The 26,579-nt window shown below is 40.0% G+C and overlaps 1 protein-coding gene across 1 annotated transcript in view; it reads left to right on the forward strand.

Moving 5' to 3' along the window:
* The window catches only part of EPB41L4A (erythrocyte membrane protein band 4.1 like 4A), a 373,049-nt gene that overhangs the window by 288,572 nt on the left and 57,898 nt on the right, over nucleotides 1-26,579 (forward strand). Inside the window, exons 13-15 of the mRNA XM_006886688.1 lie at nucleotides 14,594-14,687; nucleotides 17,518-17,601; nucleotides 19,051-19,164. Coding sequence (XP_006886750.1) covers nucleotides 14,594-14,687; nucleotides 17,518-17,601; nucleotides 19,051-19,164 — 292 coding nt within the window. The remainder of the gene's footprint in view (nucleotides 1-14,593; nucleotides 14,688-17,517; nucleotides 17,602-19,050; nucleotides 19,165-26,579) is intronic.

Consider the following 26,579-nt stretch of genomic DNA (forward strand, 5'->3'; position numbering starts at 1 on the left):
CAGCGCAGGAGGGGAAGACCCTCTATGAGATGGATTGATTCGGTGACTGGGGTAATCGGGATGGGTATATCAGAGGCGGTGCGGTTGGCGTAGGGTAGAGCAGGGTTTAGAGCTGTTGTGCATAGGGTTGCTATGAGTCGGAAACGACTCGACGGCACATAACAACAACAACAACAAGCTATATGAAGAAGAATGGAATATGATATCAATATTGGAGGAACACTCATAAACAACCTACATTATGCAGATGACATAAACTTCCTTGAATAAGGTAAGACATGAAGCCCTTACTGAAAAAGATCAAAGACTAAAATCTTCAATATGGATTACATCTTAACCTCAAAAACCCAAAGATCTTCACCACTGGACCAGTAGGCAATAAATATCACAATAGGTGGAGAAAAGACTGAAGTTGCAAGAATTTAATTTTATTTGGCTCCACAAACACCTATGGTTACAGTCGGGAGATCAAAAGATGTGTTGCACTGGGAAAATCTGCTGTCAAAGACTTCTCCAAAGTGCTAAAGAGCAATGGTGTCGATTTAAAAAGACTAAGGTGCACTTGGTACGGGCCATGTTACTTGCAGTTCTTTGTATTTATCTGAAAATTGGACAATGAATTAGGAAGACTGAAGAAGATTTGATGACTTTTAATTGTGGTATTTGTAAAAAGTATTGAATACACTACAGAGTGCACAAAGAAGAAACAAATCTGAGGAAGTGCAGTCTAGATGCTTACAGAGGAAAAGATAATGAAACTTTGTCTTGCATACTTTGGGCATGTTGTCAGGAGAGGCCAATCCTTTGGAAAAGGCCTCATGTGAGGAAAGAGGTCAGTGAAAGAGAAGAAGACCCTCAAGAAGATGGCTTGACATTGTGTGTGTGTGTGTGTGTGTGTGTGTGTGTGTGTGTGTGTGTGTGTGAGAGAGAGAGAGAGAGAGAGAGAGAGAGAGAGAGAGAGTATCGGGATCTCTTATTGAGTCAGTCATTCACTCATTGCTATGGATTAAGAACTGGCTTAGAGCTGACCTTACACATGGTTTTCAGAGACTGTAAATCACATAGAAGGAGTTTTCCCATCTTTGTCCCCCAGAACAGTGGTGGATGTGAACTGCCTAACCTTGGGTTGACAGCACAACTCCTTACCCACTAGTCCTCCAGTATTTGGGTCAAAAAATTTAGAGACTGTTCAGTTAAGTCTCCTGTGTGTGTCCTCAAACATAGATGCAGAGATAAATGCAGTTAAGTAAGTCTTTAAATAGCATCCTTTATATATGTTCACGTACTTTATGTTCATATCTATCTGTATGTGGTTCCATTTGAAGCAAATAATCTCTGAAGCAGTGGTCCAGTAGATATGGAACTGTTCACCCCCCATAGACTAAGAAGGCATGAATTGTGGGGCTTGAGAGTAGCTAGTTTGATGTGAGCTGCATTAAGTGTTATGACCCAGATTGATTCAGTTGGACCAGAAGTACTGCCAGAGCAAAATGTGAGCTTTTTTCTTCCTGCAAATTGAGCCCTTATAGCAGAAATAGAACTTTAGCATGTTGCCAAACGGGACCAGTCCTTGGAGAAGGAAATAATGTTTGGAGAGGTGGACGGTCAGCAGAGGAGAAGATGACCTTGGATGAAATAGATTGACACAGTGACTATGACAGTGGGGGCAGATGTGTTAGAAACAGTGAGATTAGCTCACTCGGGTTCAGGACAGGGTTCAGAGCTACTGTTCATAGGGTCACAAAGAGTCATAGTCGACTTGATGGCACATAAACATCACAAATAGAAAAACTTGGTGTCAGGGTAGATTCCAGCCAGCTATCCACAGTCCCTGTCATTTAGCATAGGAGAAATTGAAGGGAGAATACCCCTTTGGTGTTAAGGACATTTGGCAGCCCCTCCAGCATACACACATAGAGATTACAAGTTCTTCAGAAAGTAGATTCTATTCTGATGGCTTTAGGAAGTGAACACATGCTTTTCAGCCTTAAAAATGTTGCCTTTTTTTAAAAAAAAAATGGTTTTCGTTCAGTAATTCATATGTATTTTGTTATAATATTAATTATAATTGATTAATGCCTTTTATTGTAATGTCTCTTTAAATCCTCAGTGTACCTTACCTATCCCTTCAACCCATCCATTCATCCATTAATGTCTGCTGTCCTAGTATTTCCTCCCTTTTCTCCTTCCTTCCCTCACCCTTCCACTTCATTCTCTCCTCCTCATTTGACCAGTTATACATGTCCTGTTCTAGGTTGCTAGTAGCAATGCCCATGTTGTCTTTTTGACCATTCTTTCCAGGTTGACACTTCCTTCCCTTGATCCTTTATTGTCTTCATTGTCTGTACATTCTGTTCTTCCTTTCCCTGTCCTCGCCCTTAGTCATCATCCTATTTTCACAGTATCAGTCTTATACAGTATTTATCCTTTTGTGACTGAGTGATTTCACTCAACTTAGTAATGTCCTCTGGACTCATCCATGTGTAGTATCTTATGAGTTCTTCATGTGTAGTATTTCATTGTGTGGATGTACCATGATTTCTCCATATATTTGTTGATGAGCAATTGGCCTGTTTCTATATAAGTTCCTTTCTTTTGAACCTGGCATTTTCACCAACAAAAAAGAGTGCCTTATTCCTTAGTGCTGCTTCTGTAACTATGGAGGAGAAGCACAAGAATAAGTACTTTTAGGGAGCTCTGGTGGCCTAGTGGCAAGACACTGCACTGCAATTCGAGAGGTACGCGGTTCAAATCCACCAGATGCTCTGCTGGAGAAGGAGGGGGCAATCTCCTGTACCAGTCAGATCTGATTTGATGGTGCACGTAAAAAGAATACAATAAAAATTAAAAAAAAAGAATAGGTACTTTTATTTCTACACATATCCTCATATTGACCATTTTGGTAGTGATGAAAGGAGTCAGATCGAGGAGGGAGCTGGATTAGGGGAGAAGACCAGTTTGGGAAAGGATCTTTCATATGTAGACATAATTTCCTTATATAATTCTCATTCACATCTGTTCTATATAATGCTACTCCAGTTTTTTAGCACAATACTTTGTTTGGTCTTGCTGTTGGCATGTACCCAAAGAAATATCTTAACACATTGAATATTTATGATAAATTGGCAACTATTTAACTATCCCCTTGGAACATTTGAATACATAAACTTCAGCAAGGGAAGGGCCTGGCCTGGCTGTTACTTTAGGATGAATAGGTTGATATTTGGCATTTGCACCTTCAGGAATTAGCCAGAGAATGCAAGAAAAACTCTCTATTTTCCATTTTATAGATTTTGAAATTTACTTTTATATAATTCAATGAGTATATGTTTTGTTAAATATAAACCCTTCTATGATGATAGGTTGGACAACTTCTGGAAATAGAGCTGCTTGTCTTTTCAGTATGAAAAATATTTAAGATGAATTACATTGCAGCAATAAATGACTGGAAATCCTAAGTCTCTGTAAACTTTCATATATATATGATGAATTGGACGCTCTAGGCTAATTTTCATTAGTCTCACTAGGATTTATACTTTCAGCACTTTATTGTTTGATCATACTTTATAGTGTTAGAAAATTGATGGGATATTTTACTTGTTGTTTTGTTGTTGATTACCTTCGTGTCTAGCATGACTCATAGCGACCCAGTGAACAAAAGGCCTGAAGCCCCTCTACAACCAACTATTGACATCTCTTAAAGTTCTTAGAGTTTCCGGAGGCATGTTGTTTAGGAAGTGGATGCCACTCCTGCTCTAAACCTGTCATAATATATTAGTGTTGTTATGTGCCATTGAGTCACCTGCGATGTACAGTGACCCTTTGTACAGCAGCTCTGAATCTTTCCCTAAGCCAATCTCACTAATTCTGGCACACACACCCCCCATGCCCAAGCCATGATAGTTTAATGTACTTCAAATGCATATGGAAGTTGGATAATAAATAAGGAAGAATCATTCCAAAGTATGCCTTAAATTGTGATGTTCTTTGAGAATTCTGAGTATACCATAGAACGTAGAAAGAAAAAAAATCTTTGGAAGTGTAGCCAGAGTGCTTGTTTGAAACAAGGGTGGTGGTGAAACTTCACACATTTTGGTCATAGTATCAGGAAGAGCCAGTTTATGTCTTGCTTGGAAAGGTAGAAGGTTAACAAAAAAGGGAAAGACCCTCAATGTGATATATTGACACAGTGACTGCAACAGTGGACGTAAGCATGACAGAAATTGTGAGGATGGCACAGGATTGGGCAGGGTTTCATTTTGTTGTAAAAAGAGTCACTGTGAGTCAGAGCTGAGTTGACAGAAGCTTCATCTCACACACTGTGGACATATTGCTAAGAGAGGCTCTTTATTGGAGAGGAAGGAATGTGGAGGGACGGCAAAAGAGAGAACATGACCCGGTGGGTTGGCACAGTGACTGAGGCAGCGGGCTCAGGTGTGTCAGGGATTGTGAGGATGGCGCAGGGTTGAGATCTGTTTGTTGTGGATAAGGTTGCTATGAATCGTTCTTGACTCCACAGCACCTAATAACAGCAACAAGAACAACAGTAAGAATTTATCGCGTTGGGGATAATTTGTAGGCCCTGATTATTTTTCCTTAAGTGTAAGATATAGTTTAGTTTCTGTTTACTTTTCAGTTTATAGAAGAAAATTGATTATGTTTATTAAAAGAGATAAAATAGAACCTAAAAGTTTACACATTTATCCTATTTGAGCGTTCTTAAAGGAAAATAATTTATATGTCACAATTAATTTATTTTTCCTCTACTAGTTTATTTACAAAATTCGAATACAAATTTGAACAAATTCTTTCAATTTCCTTCATCCCCACACCCATTAAATTGTACAACCCAATGATTAATCCCCCCTCCCCCTGCACATCCACATCCGTCTGCTGCCAGCCCGTCTGCTGCCAGCCTCTCCCGTCCCTCCTAGATCCTTATACTCATTCTACAATAATGGTTTTATATAATAGTTATCCTTATGGGACTGAGTTAGTTCACTCAGCATAATGCTCTCCAGTTCCTCCTAAATTAGGTAATAATTTACAAAGTTATTGCTCCTGCGTGTTACATAGTATTTCATTGTGTGAATGTACCATAATTTCTCAATCCATGCGTTTGTGGTTGGACATTTGTTGCTGTTTGCATGTTCTTGTGATGGTGAATAATGCTGCTGTGAACATTGGTGTACCAATCTCAGTTTGTGCCTCAGTTCTCATATTCTCAGGGTATATTCCAAGTAGTGGGATAGCTGGGTCATATGGAATATCTAAGTCTGCTTTTGTAGGAGATGGGTTATTTTTTTTTTTTTCTTTTCATGATGACTGAGGCCGACTGCTGCTTTCTTGACATTATGTGTGCCTTTTCTTACTAGATGTTAGGTGGTTGTAACTATATAATGACCAAGAGTATGGCAGTGTTTTGTGAAGGACCTCGATATCAGTTCTCCCTTCTTGGCCCAAGGCCCACAGGACTGAAGGCCAAACAGCAGTGATCCCTCCAAAGTACCAGAATGGGAAACCAGGAAGCTTTGTTTTTTTCCTCCCAGAACTGAGCCCTCCACCTCACTGCAGCTGCTCCAGCTGTCCTGCTCCCTTTCCCTTGAGCTTAAAGGTTTCCACATGGTCTAGAGAAACAACAGCGATTCCCCTCAAAGTACCTAGGTAATTGACTGGAACAGATCCATGGCTGCTGACAACATGGTGGCTGCTGACAATGTGGCCTAGTCTTGTATGTTTGTTACATTTTGTACGTTTCTGTGTCTGGACCAGTTTTAAATAATGTTATGTATGTTCATTTCTGTTTGTTGTTTGTCCTTTTTGACTCTTGTCCTGGATATTTTTTGACTGATGTTCTTGGCTCTGGGTTCATTTCTTCTGCTGCAGCCACCCCACAGGCTTCACTCTCAGCTTGAGAAGACACATGAAGATACGTGAAGATCACTTTTATTTATATTATAAATTATTATTATCTGCTTAGGACAAACTATTTTTCAAGGAAGCTTAATCACAGTATTTATGTTGGGGCACATCTTCTGCTTGCAGTACAGATTAATGAATCCCTCCAACCATTGCTCCCAAGGAGGCCTGGTGGCTTAGTAAGGTTAAGTGTGAGCTCCTAACCTTAAAGCCAGTAGTTCAAACCCATCTGCTAATGCGTGGGAGAAAGAGGAGACAATCTTCTTACTATTAACATTTACTGCTTCAGGAACCTGATGGAGGGTTGCCAGGAGTTGAAACTGACTCAACAGCAATGAGTATGACTTTTTAAATTTTGGTTGTCAATGCCCCAACAGGAGTTTGTGGCACAATGGTTAAGTGTTCAGTGGCTAACTTGAAAGTTAATGGTTCAGACAGTTCAAACACTGGAGAAAAGAACTGATGGCATGCTCCAATAAAGACTGCAACTGAGAAAACTCAGTAGGTTACACTACTTAGAGTTTCATGAGCGAGAAACAGTTATGTCTGATTCTGTGCCTGCAATTACGAAAATCAGCCCTTGAGATATAATTAATGATCATAGCAAAATAAAAATGATAGGGGCTAGCAGATAACTAAAAGCTTATATAGTACTTCAAGGAGACGCATATATCCTGTTGATCACATCTGGTGAAATTTGCTTTCAGAGATCCCAAAGTCTTTCTTTTATTATGCCAGATTGTGGCAATAGCTCAGTTATTTGCACTGGCTCCAAAATGAACTTACTTTTAGTGCTATATGTATCTTCTGGCTTACTTTTTTATTTCAGCATTCTAAATAGGAACAAAATGCTAATAATGAATCCATATCACATTCCTCAGAATAATAGTTTTTGGAGCTCATATTTAAAGGACTGTTTGCTCTGTCCAAGGTATATGTATATATTAATGTTTGCCTTTTCTGATGAATAGCCAGACATGGTATAAGACATGCTCTGGAAGAAAATTGCCAATTTGAGGAATACATAAGTGTTCTTATTGCCTTTCAGTCCTAGTTACCCTTGTTTAACTTGACTATGGAATGCTGCCCTCTTTGAATGTGTCTGAAAATTGCACTGCAACTTGGCCAATTTTTGAACTGTTTTGGATGAAGGACAGATGATAGAAAGCAGTGCATTACTGTGGGTTAGAGCTTAGTTTTCAAAGCTAAAGCTTAACTTTAAAGTTGATGCCTTCACTTACAAGCTAGGAGACATTGGGAGAGTTCTGATTTTCTTGTCTTTAAAAGAGAAATAATATTGTTATGTGCCCATGAGTTGCCTGTGACTTACGGCAACACCGTGTACAATAGCTCTGAACCCTTCCAATCTCACTGTCTCCTTCCCCCTGTGTCCCCAGTCACTGTGTCAGTCCATCTCATCAGGGTCTTCCTTTTCTGCATTTTCCCTCTAACCTTCCAAGTATGACATTGTTTCCCAAGGACTGGTCTCTCCTGGCAACAAGCCCAGAGTCTGTGAGGTGGAACTTCAAAAATCCTTTCCTTCAGAAAGCAACTTGGTTTCACCTTTCCAGGACAAACCTGTTTGTTTTCTTGGCAGTCCATGGTATGTTTAATACTCTTGTCCAGCACCACAACTTAAAGGCATCAATTCTTCTTCTGTCATCCTTAGTCATTGTCCAGCTCTCTGATGCATAGCAAGTAATTGTGAAGATCAGGCGTACCTTAGTCTCTGGAGAGTTCACTGACAGCAGACCTTCATCTCTTGTATTCCTGGCTACTAGTGCCAAATGTGCTGATTGTAGATGTGAGCAAGTTGAAATTGTTAATAGTCTCAATCTCTTCTCCATCTATCATGGTGCTGGCAATCGGCCCAGCAATGAGAATATTTCTTTTCTTGATGTTGAACTTCAAAACATATTGAAGACTACAGTCCTTGACCTTCTATAGCAGACAGTTTGTGTCTTCCTCAGTTCAGCAGTCAGGGTCGTATGCGTAACACAAGTTGTTGATGTCTTTATTGGTAGAGTTATCAAATTTATTTCAGACGTATCTATTTCATATGTTCCCAGTCACACATGCAATATTTCTGATCATAACCTAGCTCACAGGCTGAAGATCACAGTTCTCTAGAGGGCCAAGACTGTATATGCCCCACAGGCCACAGACTCAGGGGGAATCCCTTACATTTGCACATATATCCTACTAGCTATATATTTGAAAGTTTTCCATTGTGATACCAACCATAAGTTTGCATCACCAAACTTCTAACCAGTTGGATCCCACTAGTATCTGAGGTTCAACCATTTACCATAAAACTTAGGAAAGCATATATATAGTCACAATTTTGTTATTGCAAAAAAAGAAATACATACAAACAAAGTTATTTGTAGGATGAGGGATGAGAAGTTCCCAATGCAAAGCTTCTCTGTCCCAAAGGCTATTTTACCCGTCTGCTTTTGTCAAAGTCTATCGGCTCCATGAGCCTCAATGTTCAGAGTCAGTGTTAAAGCCTTATTCCTTAGGTGTGCTATCTTTGAACCATCTCCTTCACCTCTGATGTAGTCATTATCACAGCATGAGCCTTTCTGACCTGGCCAGTACCCAGCCAAATGAACACTCAAGTCTGGCCAAAGGCCTCAGCAAAGATATTTCAATCACTGCAGAAATTCTGATTTTAGACACTTTTTTTAGGAACCAATGACAAAGACTGTATTTACTCTATACTACTGCTTAGAATTATTTTGACTATCACAAAATAAAAAAAAAATTTTAAATTCTTACAACAGCACCTGACCCTTAATAAAGTACTCTAATATGTTGGCCTTTATTGTTAATATTACAGACTCATGACTCAAAAGCCCTCAGTGGCTCTGAGATAATCTTTAAACTTTAAACCTGAAGTGAACACTATCCCTGAAATCTTCTTTGAATAACAATAACAACAAAATGGTAATAGTAAATAAATTCAGTCTTTATGTTGAGCAAATTATCTGAGAAGCTGGACTCCGTGAAGAGAAGTATGCCATCAGAATTGGAGGGAGACTCATCAATAACCTGTATTATGCAGATGATACAACCTTGCTTGCTGAAAGTGAGGAGGGCTTGAAGGACTTGTTGCAGAAGATCAAGGAATGCAGCCTTCATTATGGATTGTTTCTCAATGTCAGGAAAAGAAAGATTCTTACCACTGGACTGATAGGCAGCATCATGATGGATGGAGAGGAAATTGAAATTGTCAACAGCTTCATCTTGCTTAGATCCACAGTTAACATCCTTGGTACCAACAGTCAGGAAATAAGAAGACACATTGCACTGGGAGAATCTGCAGTTAGGGACCTCTCCAAATTATTGAGGAGTAGTGATGTCAGTTTGAGAACTAAGCCTTGTTTCTGATTCAGGCCATAGTCTTTCCAGTCACTTGCTATGCCTCTGAGAGCTGGACAGTGAATAAGGATGGCAGAAAAACGATTGATGCCTTTGAGCTGTGGTGTTGGAGAAGAGCACTGAACATCCCACAGATGGCCAAGAGAACAAGAGATATGTCTTGGAAAGGGTGCATTCAGAGTGCTCTTTGTTTGTTTTTTCTTTTTTATTTTTGTGTGCGTGTACCGTCAAATCAGATCTGACTGGTACAGGAGGAGATTGCCCCTCCTTCCCAGGCAAAGCATCTGGTGGATTCAAACCGTGCACCTCTGGGATTGTAGTTGCAGCTTCTTGCCACTAGGCCACCAGAGCTCCCATCAGAGTGCTCTTTGGAGGCAGGAATGATGAGGCTTCATCTTACATACTTGGGAAATGTTGCTAGGAGGGGCTCTTCCTTGGGGAAGGACAAGGTGATGGGAAGGGTAGAGGGTTGGCGAAGGAGAGGAAGACCCTTAACTAGGTAGCTTGACACGGTGACTGCCTCATTGGGCTTTTGTGTGTCAGGAAGTGTGAGGATGGCACAGGATAAAACAGAGTTCAGATCTTTTGTTCATAGGGTTGCTATAAGTAGTAGTCAATTCAACAGCACATAACAATAACAACAACAACAGTAGATAAATGATTTTATTAGTAAATTATATCAGCCAGGAAATCAAGAGACGAATTGCATTGGGAAATTCAGCTGTCAGGGCCCTCTCAAGAGTACTGAAGAGCAACGACGTCAGGCTGGAGATTGAGGTGCACCTGATCCAGGCTATAGTTTTTGCAGTTATGTGCTATGCATCAGAGAGTTAGACAGTGAATAGGGTTGATAGAGAATTGATGCCTTTGAGCTGTAGTGCTGGAGAAGAGTGTTGAATATACCATGGACTGCTAGGAGAACAAACAGGTTTGTCCTGGAGACGGTGAAGCCAGAATGCTCCTTAGAGTCAAGGAATCTGAAGCTTCGTATGACATACTCTGGACGTGTTGCAAAGAGGGACTGGTCCTTGGATAGGGACATCATGTTTGGGAGAGTGAAGGGATGGCGCAGGAGAGGAAGACCTTCGATGAGATGGATCTATTCTGTGACTGGAGTGGTGGGAATGAGTATGTTTGAGATTGCTAGGTTGGCACAGAATAGAACGGTGTTCAGAGTTCTTTTACATAGGGTCATTATGAGTCGCAAGCGACTTGATGGCACATAGCAACAACAGCAACATATCTATTGTGAGTATTGTGCTTTTTTAAATTATTAGCTATGAGTAATAAAATTGACAATGAAAATAAAATGGTTAGGTAGAAACCTTAGACAGTTGTTGTTGTTGTTATATGCCGTTGAGTCACTTGTGACTCATAGTGACCCTATGTACAGCACCTCTAAATTCTGCTCTGTCCTGTGCCAATCTCATTGTCTCTGACACACTCATCTCAATTGCCCCTGTCACCAAATCAATCCATCTCCCAGAGAGCCTTCCCCTCCTGCACCTTCCCTCCACTCTCCCAAGCATGATGTCCTTCTCCAAGGACTAGTTTCTCGTTACGACATGACCAAAGTATATCAGACAGCCTCAGAATCCTTGCCTCCAAGGAGCATCCCAGTTTAATCCTCTCCATGGTTAATCTGTTTGTTTTCCTAGCAGTCCATGGTGCCTTCAATACTCTTCTCCAACACCAGAGCTCAAAAGCATCAATTCTTCTTCTGTCCTCCCTGGTCATTGTCCAGCTCCCTGACTCATAAAAAGTGATTGCAAAGACCATGGCCTGTACCAGACGCACCTTACTCTCCAGAGACACACATTGCTCTTGAGTACTTTAGAGAGGTCCCTAACAGCAGACTTTCCCATCGCAATATGTCTTTTAATTTCCTGGCTGCTGGTGCCAAGAGTGTTGATTGTGGAGCCAAGCAGACTAAAGCTGTAAACAATCTCAATCTCTTCACCATCCATCCTGATGGATATAAGCTGTCAGATCAAGAGCTAGACAATGGGAGACAGGTGATGAAGGGAATGGGTAGAAGTGGAGGGGTATCTTGATGGATGGTGGAGCAAAGAAATAAGTGGGTCAGGGCACTTGACCCAAGGGCAGGGACAACACCAAAACTAAAAACTAATGGTTAATTCCACAATAAGGGATATATTTGCACTTTTTCTGTAAAATGCTGATCTGTTGGATACTTCTCTAGATCTGAACATTTAGATTGACATACACTAGGAAGAAGGATTGGCCATCCATTTCCAAAATAGCAGGACTCTGAAAACCCTATGTATAACAGAACACACGTAGAATGACAGAAAGGGCAACTGAGTATGGAAAGGAAGAGGAACAGTTGTAAGCAGACACTAGTGATTGGAACATGGAATGTGAGAACCACAAATGCGGGAAAATTAGATATTGTTAAGGAGGAAATGGAACACATAAATATGGATATACTAGGCATTGGTGAGATGAGATGGACCGGCATGGGGCATTTTGTATCAGATGATCATATGATATACTACTCTGGAGATGAAAAAGTGAGGAAAAATGGGGTTGCTTTCATAGTTAGAAAAGCCATTTCTAGATCCGTCTTGAAGTACAATATTGTGAGTGATAGGATAATATCCATATGCATACAAGGAAATTCAGTGAATACCTCTATCATTCAGACATATGCACCAACAACCAGAGCCAAAGAAGAGGAAATAGAAGAATTTTACCTTAGACAGTAGGGAGATTAAAATAATGGTGACAAAATAATGTAGAAAATGATAGTAAGAATGATAACATGATTTGATGAGTGTAAACAGTACATCTGGAAATTCTTCAATTAGTGTATCTTTGACTGTAGATAAGACCTTTCTTTTTACTGTGATTTCCAATATTGTGACTGATCGTGGCTCCTTCTACTGGTCCGCTTGACACCTATTAAAATTGGTGGAATAATAGTTTATAAAAGTTTAGTTTTGGACTTTTAAGAATATTTGCATAAAATGTGTTTGAAAATTTCTTTGCTTATGAGTAATACAAATCACATCTTTATTAATCTGGTCCCTTGCAGTTTGAGTCCCCGTTTAAAGTACTTTTTTCTTTTGGGTTGATTTTAAATGGGGGCTTGTCACACATACTTGTGCTTTATAAGGGAGCTGTCAAAAGCTGATACTTTTTAATATTCTAATATTTACTACTAATTATCTTATAATCTTATGTTGCTATTCTAAACTAAAGAAAGGCAATGAAGTAGAAACTTACATAAATCTTTTTTTTTTCTATAATTATATTTTATTAATTTTCATAAACATTTACAGAGGTTTTGGGCTTCCACTCATTCATTGTTGCACTATTCTCTCTACCCTCCTCCCAGTTTGTTCTTGTCCAAATGCCACAGTGCTTGTCAAAGCCAGTTCTGATTAATCTTCTTTGTCAGTGTATCCTTTGCCATTCCCTATCACTCCTCCCTGAGAGAGACTTCACCCTGAGTCATAAGGAAAAGGGGACGGCGTATTCTCTTAGCTACTTCCTGCTGAAAAGGGACGCTGTGGGTTTCAGGGTGAAGATCTTCTCTCACTACTCTAAAGGGCCCCTTTGCCAGTAGGAAACACATAGACTATTATGGAGATTGATTTTGGGATTTAGATGCACTCTTATTGATTGTGCTTGGCCGTGCATGTTCATATCCTTGAAGATGTATCATGGGGGTGTTGCAACCTAGAAGACACAAATTTGACTAACAAGTTATAAGTACATGAGTCCAAAAATTATGGAAAAGTAAAAGAAAAGATTCTTTCATTGTTTTACAAACCCTCCCCCAGGTCCCCTCCACCATGCAGCCCTCGCTCTAGTCTCCTGTGATGACAGAAATACCCAGTTACATCTCTCTTTTAGACGGTTCTCTCCCTCCTCTGCTTCAGTGCAGTATACATTATTGAACCCATCTTACTCAGTGTCTCCCTAACCCCAAGGACAGTCCCATTCTACAACAGTGGCATCATGTAATATTTGTCTTTTTGTGACTGGGATATTTCACTCAGCATAATGTTCTCCAGAGTCAACCATTTTGAATAATATTGCATGAGTTCCTTGTTTTTTAATGCAGCATAGTATTCTATTGTGCGAATATACCACAGCTTCTCTAGCCATTCGTTTGTTGATGGGCACTTAGGTTGTTTCCAACTCCTTGCTATTGTGAACAAAGCTGCAATGAACATGGGTGTGCATATATCTGCTTGGATGTCAGCTATGGTCTCTTCAGGGTATATTCCCAGTAGTGGAATTGCTGGGTCAAATGGTATCTCTATTTGCAACTTTTTGAGAAAGCGCCATACTGCTTTCCACAGGGGTTGCACCATTTTACACTCCCACCAACAGTGAATCAGGGTTCCAGTTTCTCCACAACCTCACCAGCATTTGTTGCTTGCTGTTCTGTTAAATTTTGCTATTTTGACTGGGGTGAAATGATATCTCATAGTTGTTTTAATTTGCATCTCTCTTAGGGCTAGGGATTTTGAGCATTTCTTTATGTGTTTGTTAGCCATCTGAATGTCGTCTTCGGTGAAGTGCCTGTTCATATCCTGTGCCCATTTTTCTATTGGATTATTTACCTTTATCTTGTTGTGGTGCTCAAGTATTTCATAAATTCTGGATATAAGTCCCTTATCTGATATGTTATTACCGAATACTTTTTCCCAGTCAGTGGCTTCCCTTTTTACCCTACTGGAGAAGTTTTTGGATGTGCATAGGGATTTGAGTCTTAGAAGGTCCCATTCATCTATGTTATCTTCTCCTGGTTGTAGCTTTTCCAGGATACTGGGAAGACTGTTTATGTTGTGGATTAGGACTTCTAGTGTTGTTCCTAGCTTTTCTGTAATGAAGTTTATAGTCCTTGGTTTTAGTCCTAGGTCCACGATCCACCTTGAGTTGGTTTTTGTGTATGGAGTGAGGTGTGGGTCTTGCTTGAGTCTTTTGCAGATATTTTTCCAATTTTGCCAACACCATTTGTTAAAAAGGCTGTCGTTCCCCCACTTCACTGATTTCATCTCCTGAAACTTACATAAATCTTAAAGTCTTAGAAAGTCCCATTTTACAGAATGTAAGTCTCACAGGACATAATTTTATTAAAAGCCTAGTACGTGTCAAAACACAGCATGTAATTTTTACTGCGAGATTTCATTGCTTGTTTGGAAAAATAACTTATTGGTAGAATACACCATTATGTTCCTAAAATAAAGTTTTACATCACTCCTCTTCTTTGTGTTTTCCTGATCTGTCTCTCTTTTGTTTTCCCGCTTATTAGGTTCAAACAGTGTAAATCGAGTTACAGCAAATATGGAAAATGGAGACAATGAAGGAATAACAACAAAAATTATTGCACCTTCACCAGTAAAAAGGTCAGTATAGTTACCTGAAGAAACATACAAACTATAGACTGTCAGAAGAAACTTAGAAAGATGATTCTTGTTGGCAGGATTAAGAATCTTCTCATATTTATAATTAACCAGTATTTTTGATCAGTGGGTTCCAATAAATAGGTTGTGGCTCAGGAAACCTTCTATTTCCCAGAAACACTTAAGAACTTCAGGGCCTGCCTCTCCCATTGGCAAGGCAATGCTCTTGCTGTCACAGCCTGGTGAGATCACAGATAGCCTTTAAATGGCATTCTGAGCAGCAAAGGGAATATTCCATGTGACTTTTAAAATGGTGTGTTATAATGGACTACTCTGAGGGACTTGTGGAATTAAGGAGATGGTATTCAAGTTTAATGTACTGTGTTCATTACAGTGGTGCACTGAAGTGTGACCCTGAAGAAGAGGGTTTATAGAATTTAGAGGCGTCAGAGCATCAGAAGTCAGGGATTGCATATGTATGAAGAGTTGTCATGGTCCTCTGCATCAATTTTCCCAGCAGCATTCCCTAGTGGAAAACCCCCTCTTAATACATTACATGGCTTGTTTCCCTGAACGATCAGCCTTGTTCTCTGTGAAAGAACTCTTCCAGAGTCATTTTTTCCCTATCTACAATTTTGTTCATGGAAAAACATTATAAACGCACACAATGATCAGGAGCATATCTGGTGGGGGTGGGAGGATGAGGAAGGAAGACAAGGGGTGCAAGCCATACCTCCTGATATGGTCTGGGGGATTGACACGAGATGACTTTAGCTGGTGGGTGGCATCACTAGGCTGAGTATTACCCTCACCTTGTGTGGTAACACCACTCCCTCCACACACACACAAATGGGAGGAGGGAGAGACTATGGGACTCTGGGGGGTGCAGTGCGGCAGGTCTCTCTGCCCACCAGGGGAACTTCACTGGTCTGTACTGCCATAGTAGTGAGGATGAAATAAGATTTACCACACTGGGTGACATCAATCTCAGTGACACAACTGACAAAGAGCTGCTTTCACTGCTCAGTTTCACTATAGAGAATGTGCCACAGGACAAGAAGTCCAAGGAGTCAGAAATACATGGCCTGGAAAAATTTTTAGAAAAGAATGATGTCATCTCTCAATTGAATTGTGGCTACTTTGAGGAATAAAGTTGATAATTTCTCAGCAATATAATTCTAAAATACAAGGTTCCCAGAGCTGTAGTGTTTTCCTCAGGGTTTTGCCAACGTTTTCTTTTGTTCAGTTCCAGGACACTCCCTTTATAGATTTCTCTTTGCAATGATGAGTGCTTTGCCTTCGGATATACTTCGGTTTACTCTGCTTCCCTTAGCCAGCCTCACAGCTGTGGATAAACAGAGAGCCAGCTTAATCTGTATGTACAGGGCATGTTTATACTAAGTCCAACATAAGAGCCATAATCTTCCATGAAATTCAGATCCCAAGCCTTTTTAGAATGTACAGAAGGCACTCACTCTACTGCATTCCTGTTCATGGTGCTGATACCTGAAGGGATGCCAAATTTTCCCACTCAGGCTCCAGATGAGAAATGGGGTAGGCAGTGAATGCAATTAATTTGCCACCCAGGATTTGATTATTCTTTTAACTTTTTCCTGCTCTCCCAATTCTCCTTTCATTTCCTCCATTTCTGACACTCCCATTTTTCTTCTCCCCACCCTCTTTCTGATTTATTAACTGCAGTCCCTCTATTTCTCTTTCTTTCTCTCTCTCTCACACACACATACACACACACACACACACATACATGCACACTTCATGGTTGTTCTATATAGTTACCACATTATTTTTCCTTATTTCAAAAAAAAAATAAGCTGTTACAGCAAACCTTTTTAAGAATACACTTAGTATATACTGATATTATCTACACTATGCCTTTGTCAAATATGTAATTCTGTAGGCATTTCTTTTATTAATTCCCATACAGAAATACACAGTATGCTGGGATACATCTTTCTTTTTTCTTGTTACGTGCCCATGCCATTTTCTCCCTCTATTTTCTTTGTTGCCTATTATAAAGATCTCTACTATGATCCGGTTGTGGAACAGTGATAGAGAGGATTTCTCCAAAAGCCAGGGTTCAAAGTGGATTAGGAGATAAGTCGCAATGTCTTTCTCTTAAGCCGAGACTCATGAGGAGGCGAGAGTCACACACTCCCCTTCTTCCACTGATGCCTGAAGACTTCTGATGAGTCTTTCCTCTCTGTCTTCACCTGTGTTTCTAAATTGGATAACAACACAGATATATTTACATTCCTAGAACAGAAAGATGATACTAGGTCAGGAAGTAGCATTGGAAAGTAATTCTCATTTGGAAGGAGGGAGTGTGGCAGCTGGAGGCAGGGCAGTTTGGGCAGCCTGAGCTTGCCTGGAGATGACTGCTCTGCACAGATTCAGACCCAGGTCCAGAGCCAGCAGACTGTCTGATCCCTGTGGTCACGAAAAGGAGTCCAGCCCGTGAGTCCACTCATTCCCAGTGTCCCTCCTTACCAGTTTGCTTCTTTTCTTTACTCAACCATTGCCCTTATTTCTTATCCTGTGGATAAACTCTCTTAGATGTTTCCTAAGAATTAATGACCTGACTCCTGCTGGTTTAAAGCACTGAAAATAGAGTGGGGAGAAAAGACCCAGAAGTTCTTGGTGGAGATATATTTCTTAAGTTGCCTCTTTCTATTCTTTTTGGAATGAGTTGCAGGTGTAAAGAAATACAAACATCTGTTAAAGAATTTTTTTATTCAAGGAATAATATGCATGTATTTACTTCTTTTTATTTCCTAGTTAATTTACTTTCTATACCTTTTCTGTTTAATTAAAGCTTTAAGAAAGCAAAGAGTGAAAACAGCCCTGACACCCAAAGAAGCAAATCCCATGCACCGTGGGAAGAGAACGGCCCCCAGTGGTAAAGGAAATCATTGATTCTACTAAGGAGAGCAGTAGAGAAGGGGGTCGCAGTAGCAACTCATTGCAAAGAATCCATTGCTGTGTGACTATGGCTGATAGCGGACCCAGCAGTCAGATTCCTAGATCAGTGTGGCTGACTCTTCTCAATCAATAGCATGTATCCTAACATGAAACTTTTACTGAAAGATATAAAAGAGAATTGAATGTTGTTAGGAAACTGCCTGAAAAGTCATTATGATAATACATAGTAAGATATTTTTGAAAACTATAAATGACATATTAATGATGTTGATACGGTTGTTAGATGCCATCGAGTTGAGTACGACTTATAGTGACCCTGTGAAGAACATATCTGAATCCTGCCCTATCCTGTGCCATCTTCACAACCTCTGACACACTTGATCATGTTGCTGCAGTCACTGTGTCAGTCCACTGCCTTGGGGTTCTTCCTCTCTTTCACTAACCTTCTACCTTTCCAATGAATAACCTCTCCTCGGGAGAGATGAAGCTTTGCCGTTCTTGTCTCCAAGGAGCACTCTGGCTGTGCCCCTTTTTCAAGACATACTTGTTCTTCTTCTTTTTTTTTTTTTTTTTCAGTCCATTGGATATTCATTATTCTTCTCCAACACTACAACACAAAGGCATCAGTTCTTCTGTTATCCTTAGTCATTGTCCTGTTCTCAGGTACATAGCAAGAGATAAAGACAATGACCTGAATCAGGCACACCTTAGTCTTCAAACAAAATACTAATGATAGCTTTCCTTATTTCATAGTTTTTATAAAAACTTTTAGATGAAAATGATAGCCAATATATAAAGGATAATTACAGAAAACCCTTATTCCAAATAATGTGGGTGTATTTCCTTTCTTTCTGTTCACAGCTGTCAGACCAATCATGCAGAAGGCCTATGTTATTGTCACTGTATTTTTGTGGGTCATGGGTTCAGGCTCTAGAATGAGGATCAATTCCACGTCTGCCGCTTCCTTGCTGCTTTATTTGAGCCACTTAATTAAACATTCTATATCCCTATTTCATTTTCTAACTCCCTTTTTTGTGTTTTTATAAAGGTATTATAGAATTTACCTCAACATAAAGAGTTTATGTGGAGATTAGCTAAGACCATGAATATAAAGCATTTAGCTCAGTGAGTAATTGGCAAGGAAATGGTAACTCATCATTAATGTGCATTTGTTGTTGTTTTTGCTTTCATATCTTACTATTGAGGTTCAGTGAGAGACAAATGATACAAAGTAATGACTTTGTTGGTACTAAACTACAGTCTATTCTTTAAGTAAACCTTTGCAGCATTGAGAACCATGCGTCCCCAGTGCAGGACCCCTGAAAAGACAGAGAGATCGAGTGGTGGACACACAGATAGCTCAGGGTTAAGGTGTTTGCTCTCCAGGCCTCTGCAGTAGTTGTTGACCATCTTTCTTTCACTCCAGCGGACTCTACAACTCTCCCAGTGACCGCAACAAATCACCAAAGTTCCCCTACGCACGTCGCCGGAACCCCTCCTGTGGAAGTGACAATGACTGTGTGCAGCCCATGAGGAGAAGGTGAGCTGATAAAGCCCTTTGCCGGGAATTTCCCACAGAAGCTCTGGGTCCCATTTCCTTTGCTATTATGAGGCAGTTCTCATAATCAGTATCTGTCTGTGACAACAGGAAGCATGCTCATTTTGGCATTAGATAAGCTTGGCATCCTGAGGCACTTCTTTGAAAGAGCCAGTTTTAAAGAAAGAAGAATCTTACAAAATACTGAGAGGAACTTGCTGCCTGTATTTTAATTAGGATTCATAAATTAATAATTTTAATAGGCTGGTGTATAATATAGGGACCTCTGGTGGCTTAATTGTAAGGATTTGTGCTACCTATTCAAAGACACATGGTTTAAATACACCAGCTGCTTTGCTAGAGAAAGATGGACGGTCTCCTCCTGTGTGATTTTCAGCTTCTGAAAACCCACTAGAGGGTCAGCTATGAGTTGGTCTGACTCAACAGTACACAGCAACAGCAGCAACTGTATATTATTGTGTAATGCATTTATCTTGTTGTTGTGTACCATCAAGTCAGAACTGACCCATGGCTGACCCACCAGCAGGTTTTCAGAGGCAGTACATTGCACAGGAGAAGATTGCCTGTCTATCTCCTGTGGAATAGTGGGTGAATTCAAACTGCATGCCTTTGGCATTGCAGCATGGCTTCTTACACATTAGGCCAAATACATTTTAGTATTTATTATTTTAAAATAAGGAAACTCTCGTGGCCTAATGAATAGGGATTTGCGTTGCTGACCCTGAGTCATATTGGCATTTATATCATTTAATCACTAGACATTTCTAGCATGTTATTGTTGTTGTTATGTCCTACCGAGTCAGTCATCAGATAGCTGAGCCTCTTGAGGGTTTTCAGAACTTGTAAATATCATGGGAGAGCATTGTCCATCTTTCTCCCACGGAGTCACTGGTGGACTTGAACCACATGCCTTTGGGTTGGCAACACCGCTAAATGAATAGAATTGGTGCAGAGATGAGAGAAAGGTTGAAGGAACAAAAGGAAAGAGTGGAGACTACTGTTGAGACTACTACTCAGAAGCTACTGCTGCCTCAGGGCTTTTAAAATAAAAGGTGAGACAAGGATATAACCAGAGAAAAAGCTGTTATCGAGAGATCCAGAAGCTGCTTTTACCTTTCACCTAAAACTCATGAGCTGCTGACGTGGCAGCAGGCACCGCCACTGTAACTAAAACTCCTGTAACCACCCTTCTCAGGAGCCCAAGTACTGCCCAAAGCAAAATCACTTGCCTTTTTTCTCCTGTCTTGAAATCTTGCCTGAGTGTCTGTCTGTAAAAAGAGCAAGGGCCACCTGGCGACGGCTATGTCTGACCTTTACCAGCTTCACAAAGGAGAACTGTTTCCTTCAACAACATCAATAACACAAAACCAATTCCCATGAGGTCAGACATATTCCTCCATGCTCCTGTACCTCTTTTTACTTATCTCAACACTAATCTTACTGCTTTACTAGGTCCAAAATCAGATATGATATCTCACAGGCCACATAGAACCATACTGGGGAAGTAAAAAGGTTATAATCTAGGTTAATAGCAGAATACAGCTAGGAGAGCTTCTGAAATGTACTCACAGGCACCTCATTCTTGAGCCTTGCAGCTTATGGTCAGTGTTACAAAGTTCTCAGTCCTGCCAGTATCAGTTTGCCATCCACCCCCACAAGTTGTCTGAAAAATTTATGCAAAGGCTCTTAGCTTAGCTCAGGCTCTGTTGGAAAGGGGCAGGTAGCAGTCACTTTTCATGTCAATTCTCCAGTTCTCTATTTCCGCCTTGGCTGCCACTGCTTTAAGTCTAGTTGGAGCAAGAATGTCAGGTCCTAAAAGACATCCACTGCACGCCAACTTCTGATTTGCTGGTGGTAAAAGAGAGAGAGACTCTGCTTGAGGCCCCCCTCCAGTTTATTGGTGAGACTAGTCAATCCCCTTGTGGATTGGTGAGTTATCCAATCCCCTTGTGGATAGGCCAAGACATCCTATTTGCATATTCCCACCCATCCACATGACAGAGTCCATTTCAGTGACTAGGAAAGCCATATTGAAAGATAAGCTCCACACTGTCTAACTAAAACCCATCTGACAGGGAGTCCAAGAAAATGTTATATTCAGGCCTCCATCTTGACAATAGAGCAGAGATTATAAAAGGTCACTGGGTGGCTTAGTACCTTTAGAAAATACTAGTCTAGCATTATTTTCTCACTTTTACAGGTGAGAAAATGGAGGTTCAAGGAGATTATGATAGCTTGTCCTGTGGGGGACATCTGAGATTGAATCTAGATTTGTGTGATTTCTGAAATACACACATGTGGATAAAGCAGGATGTTGTTTTTGTGTGCTTTCAAGTCAGACCAACTTAGACTTGACCTTCCAGCAGGTTTTCAGAGGCAGTAAATTACATGGGAAGTGGTTGCCTATCTTTCTTTGGTGGAACAGCTGGTAGTTTCAAACTGATTGCCAGTGCAACTCCTTACTCCTAGGCCACCAGCTTTGCTGAAAGGCAAGGTAATGGATTTTTACCTAAATAAAGCTGAGGGAGAGATTTCTTTCCCCGTTGTCCAACCTAGTTGTTCTGAGTGGTGGTTGTTGTTGTTGTTATGTGCCATCGAGTCACCTGCAACTCAAAGCGACCCTATGTACAACAACCCTAAACCTTGCTCTATACTGTGCCAATCTTATTGTCTCTGACACACCTACCCCCATTACCCCATTCACTAAATCAATCCATTTAATCTAGGTCTTCTTCTCCTGTACTGTCCCTCTACCCTCCCAAGCATGACATCCCTTTCCAAGGACTGATCCCACCTTGCAACATGTGCAAAGTATGTCAGATGAAGCTTCAGAATCCTTGCCTCCAAGGAGCAACCTGATTTAACCCTCTCCAGGATGAACCTGTTCATTCTCTTAGCAGTACTCTTCTCCAGCACCACAGCTCAAAGGTGTCAGTTCTCCTTCTATCCTCCCTAGTCATTGTCCAGCTCTCTGATGCATAGCAAGTAATTGTGAAGAACATGGCCTGTATCAGACTCACCTTAGACTCCAAACTAACATCATTCTTATTCTGGGTGGTACAGATGGTTAATGTGCTCATCTACAAAGGGAAAGGCCTAATGATCCACTTCTGAAAAATCCATGATTGAAAACCCTTAGGAGTACAGTTCTGCTCAGACACATTAGGGGTTATCGTAAGTCAGAATTAACTCAACAGCAGCTGCTTTGTTTCTTCCTTCCCCTGCAGCCTCAAGCCTTATTGAGCTTTCTCCTAAGAAACACTGGGGTTTTATTTAACTTAGATAGTACTAAAAACTTCTGATTCCAAATCTTTGCGATCCGCTAGAGAATACTCTAAAGTGCATGAACTTATATGAGTATGTGAGGACATGACCTAAGGGAATAGTTAAATACACTAGGAACTCATCTTGGAATTCATATTATTAAATTGATTTTTTAAAGTTTTTCTTTCTAAATTATACTGCAAAATATCAGCAGTTTCTAAGGAAGATCATTACACAGGTTGAGCAGATAATAATTTTTACCTGAATATGTTTGAAAATGAGGGATTTCTGTTAAATATCTCATCTTGTGTATTGTGGGTTTTTTCCCCAAACGATGTGCTTGAAATAGTTTGGAGCATATACATCCTTGAATCGAGGCTTCCTGAGTTGTGTGTTGAGATATCCTTTCTGCTGGCTGCCTGGAACACAGAGGAGCCATTGTGGACAGCAGACACAGAATCCTTTTCATGGGCACAATTTGATTTTTATTTACCAGGAGAATCAGTATGTCTGAGCAGGCAGAGAGCCTTCTGCCTGGTTCTGTATGTCATTGCAAATCTCTTATTTGACATATGTTTTTGAAACACCAATCATTGCTGTATATTGTCAAAGGAGACTTAAAGTGTATTCTTCTTTTATGTTATTTCCATTATAAATGTCCTATTTTTCTCAGTCTTGGTTTGTCTTCACATAATATACCTTGGTCATAGGTACAAATTTCTCCATCCCTGGTTTAACTCTCACAATTAAATAAAACTTTGAACTGTTGAGGTTTGACTCACAACTGAGAATTTGCATTGTGACCGTCCCACCAGATATTCTGAATTAGAATCTATATTTTTCATAAGATCTCCCAGAGATTTTTACAGAGTTCAAGAGGTCTTGTCCAAAACATGCAGATTGTGATTTGACATCATATTGGCAAAGGTAGACGGTCAGTGAAAGAGACAAAGACCCTCAAGAAGATGGATCAACACAGTGACTAACAATGGACTCAAGTATGTCAGGAATGAAGAAGAAAGCACAGAATAGGGCAAAGTTCAAATCTGTTCATTGTTCTTAGGGTCACTGTGACTCATAGATTACTCTACAGCACCTAACAATAACATATCTGCAGTGGTACTGCAGATTCTCAGGAGAGGATCCAACTGGAATGAATTGGTTCATAGCTTTGTTTAAAACCAACTTTGACATCAGCACCAAAGAAGCTCATGGACTTAAATTTAATAATAGAAAATTCTATTTTGCTATAGATTCCAAGAGAATGTGCTATGAAAGTTTTGATTTTGCTAGGTTTTATCATAAGAGAAATGTAATTGTTGTTATTAGATGCTGTTGAGTCAAATATGACTCATAGTGAACCTATAAATAAATAGAGGTATCAAGTTCTGACCAAGACTTAAACATTGAATTTTAACCTTTGGATCACAGAACATTCTGGGTATCTGAAGAAATATTGGATTTATTCCACAGGGGAAAAGTATTATTTTTTTAAAAGTCATAATTTGTGTATCATTTTCAAGGCTGACAGAGATTCTATATTATGATTGTTTCAGTTTTTCTGTTCAGCTAAAGAAAGCCAGCAAACTTGGTGATCAGAAGCCTAAATCTCCTGACACTGAGTTGATTCTACCTCCTGGAGACCCAGTGGGACAGAATAGAACTGTGAGAATCGATGAATTTGTTGGGAGGCAGACTGTCTTTATCTTTGTCTTGTGGAGCAATCTGTATATTTGATGCTGATCTTTTGTATAGCATTCCAGTGCTAATCTCACTATGCCACCTGGCTCGTCACTTCCTTGTGGTGGTACAATATATTTTGTCTCCTCAGCTTTCATCTTGAAAATCTTCATTTGGGTCCTACTGTATACAGAGCACTGTGCTAGACACACAGATTATACAAATACACGTGCAGTGATGACTTTGATGTATTCTGTGATAAACTAGTTGTATGATGCTTAGAGAAATTTGCAATCCTTTTTATTAATCAAATTTAACATACATACTGAAAGTACACGAACAACAACAATATAAATACTGCAAAGTACACATAAACATAACTGCTTAGTAGTTTTCTACAAATGAATATCTTATGTAACCACATTATTAGGGAAGGTTTTGCTGAGTTAAAGACAGGAATAGGTTTTATGGGGGTTAAGCTGGCATATGATAGTAAAATAGAAAAAAACCCCACCAAACAGCGCCAAGCTCATTCCAGAGAAAAGACTATCATATGCAGAAACTTGCAAGGTAAGTGGGCAGAGAACATTCCTGAAAAGGAAAAAAACTGGTGTTGCCAGCACCAAGAGTGAAGGGACAAGCATTGGGCTTTCTGGCCCTGTGAGTCTTGTTTAGAATTTTAGTCCTTAGCCAGTTGCTCTCAAGTTGGTGAGTTATGGTTACCCTGAGTATTCTAGTGTAGACCTGTGATCTATAGAGTTTTCAGTGGTTATTGTCTTTCAGAAATAGATCGCCAGTACTTTCTTCTGAGGCACCTCTGGGTAGGCTGACCCTGCCTGCCAGACTTTTGGTTGGCAGATGCATTCTTTAATTGCTTGCATTGCCCAGGGACTCCTTTTAAATTGAGACTAGTAGTTTTTAGACCATGATATACTAATGTGCTTGTGCATGTGTGCATGCACACTCCACCACCACCACCACCACCAGCAATGCCCAAACCGTTTACCCCCAGCTTTGAAGTAACTCACAAACATTTACCCACCAGGATCCAACTTCATGAAGCTAAAGGCTTCACTCACAGGTAGAAAGAGATGGACATTTAAATAAAAAGGCCCGCTCACCAGATCCTGTTTGACCACACAAGAAGCTTCCCACCCAAACTGTTTGCCTGGAGGTAAACTGTTTGGGTGTTTCTAACTGTGTTAGCAATCACGTGTAAGCTGCTTAACTGTATCTGATCTTAGCTTGTGTGGGAGCCTCTTGTGTGGGAAAATAGGATCTGGTAGGTGGAACTTTTATTTATTAGTCAGTCTGGTCCTACATTTGGTTATAAGAACCTTAAAACTTCAAATTAATGTGTCATAATTTCTTAAAAATAAGAAGCTTGGAAAATTTAAGGCAATTCTCTAAAAGTAGAACAATAGCAATAACAATAATTATTAGCAATAATAATAATTATTTAGAAATTAGAAAACCAAATTTATTAAAATGGAAGCTCAATTATTGGACTTATGGAATTTCTAGTGAAAAAAGAAAACACCAGGAAAACATAGGAAAAGAAACTGTTTTTAAAAATTTGCTTTTCTTTTTTATTGGTTTGTGCACAAAATTTGTATGCATTGTGTTTCATTCATATACACTGCGCTTAATATATTCCTTCATTCACACTGTGTTTCATATGGTCATTCCTGTACATTGTGTTTTATGAAATGAATCACAATCAATCTGTGACACTAATTACCTCATCTTTTCTGGTTCTAAGTGTATCTTGCCCAATTCCTTTACTTTCTCCCTTTGCCCACTAAACTTTGCAACACTGGGATTTCCCCTGTCTCTACGCTGAGTCTCCCTCTCCCCTCCCCTTCCTCCTTTAACTTTCATACACATTTTCCTAGTTATTTTTACAGTAATAGTCTTATACAATATTTGTCCTTATGAAATTGAGTTAATTCACTTAGCATAATGCTCTCCAGCTTCTCCCATATCATATAGAATTTTTAAAAATTGTTGTTCCTGAGTATTGCATAGTATATTCCATCATGTGAATATACCACAGTTTCTCAATCCATTAGTTAGTTGATTGATGGACATTTGGGCTATTTTCATTTTCTTGCTATTGTTAATAATGCTGTTGGGAACATTGCTGTTGTGTTATGTGCCATCGAGTCAACTGTGACCCATACTGCCCTTATGTCCAGCAGCTCTGAAACCTACTCTGTCTTGAGCCAGTCTCACTAATTCCACCACACCAACCCCCATTGTTACAATCCATTTCATCCAGGTTCTTCATCTCCTGCAATGTCCCTCCACCCTTCTGTGCATGATGCCCTTCTCCAGTGATCGATCCCACCTGATCATATGTCCAGAGTATGTGAGACAGAGCTTCAGAATCCTGGCCTCCAAAGAGAAACTTGGTTTCACCCTCTTCAGGACAGACCTATTTGCTTTCTTGG

Source organism: Elephantulus edwardii, unplaced genomic scaffold, assembly GCF_000299155.1.
Source record: "Elephantulus edwardii isolate Elephantulus edwardi_28Jun2011 unplaced genomic scaffold, EleEdw1.0 scaffold00050, whole genome shotgun sequence".
NCBI lineage: Eukaryota > Metazoa > Chordata > Mammalia > Macroscelidea > Macroscelididae > Elephantulus > Elephantulus edwardii.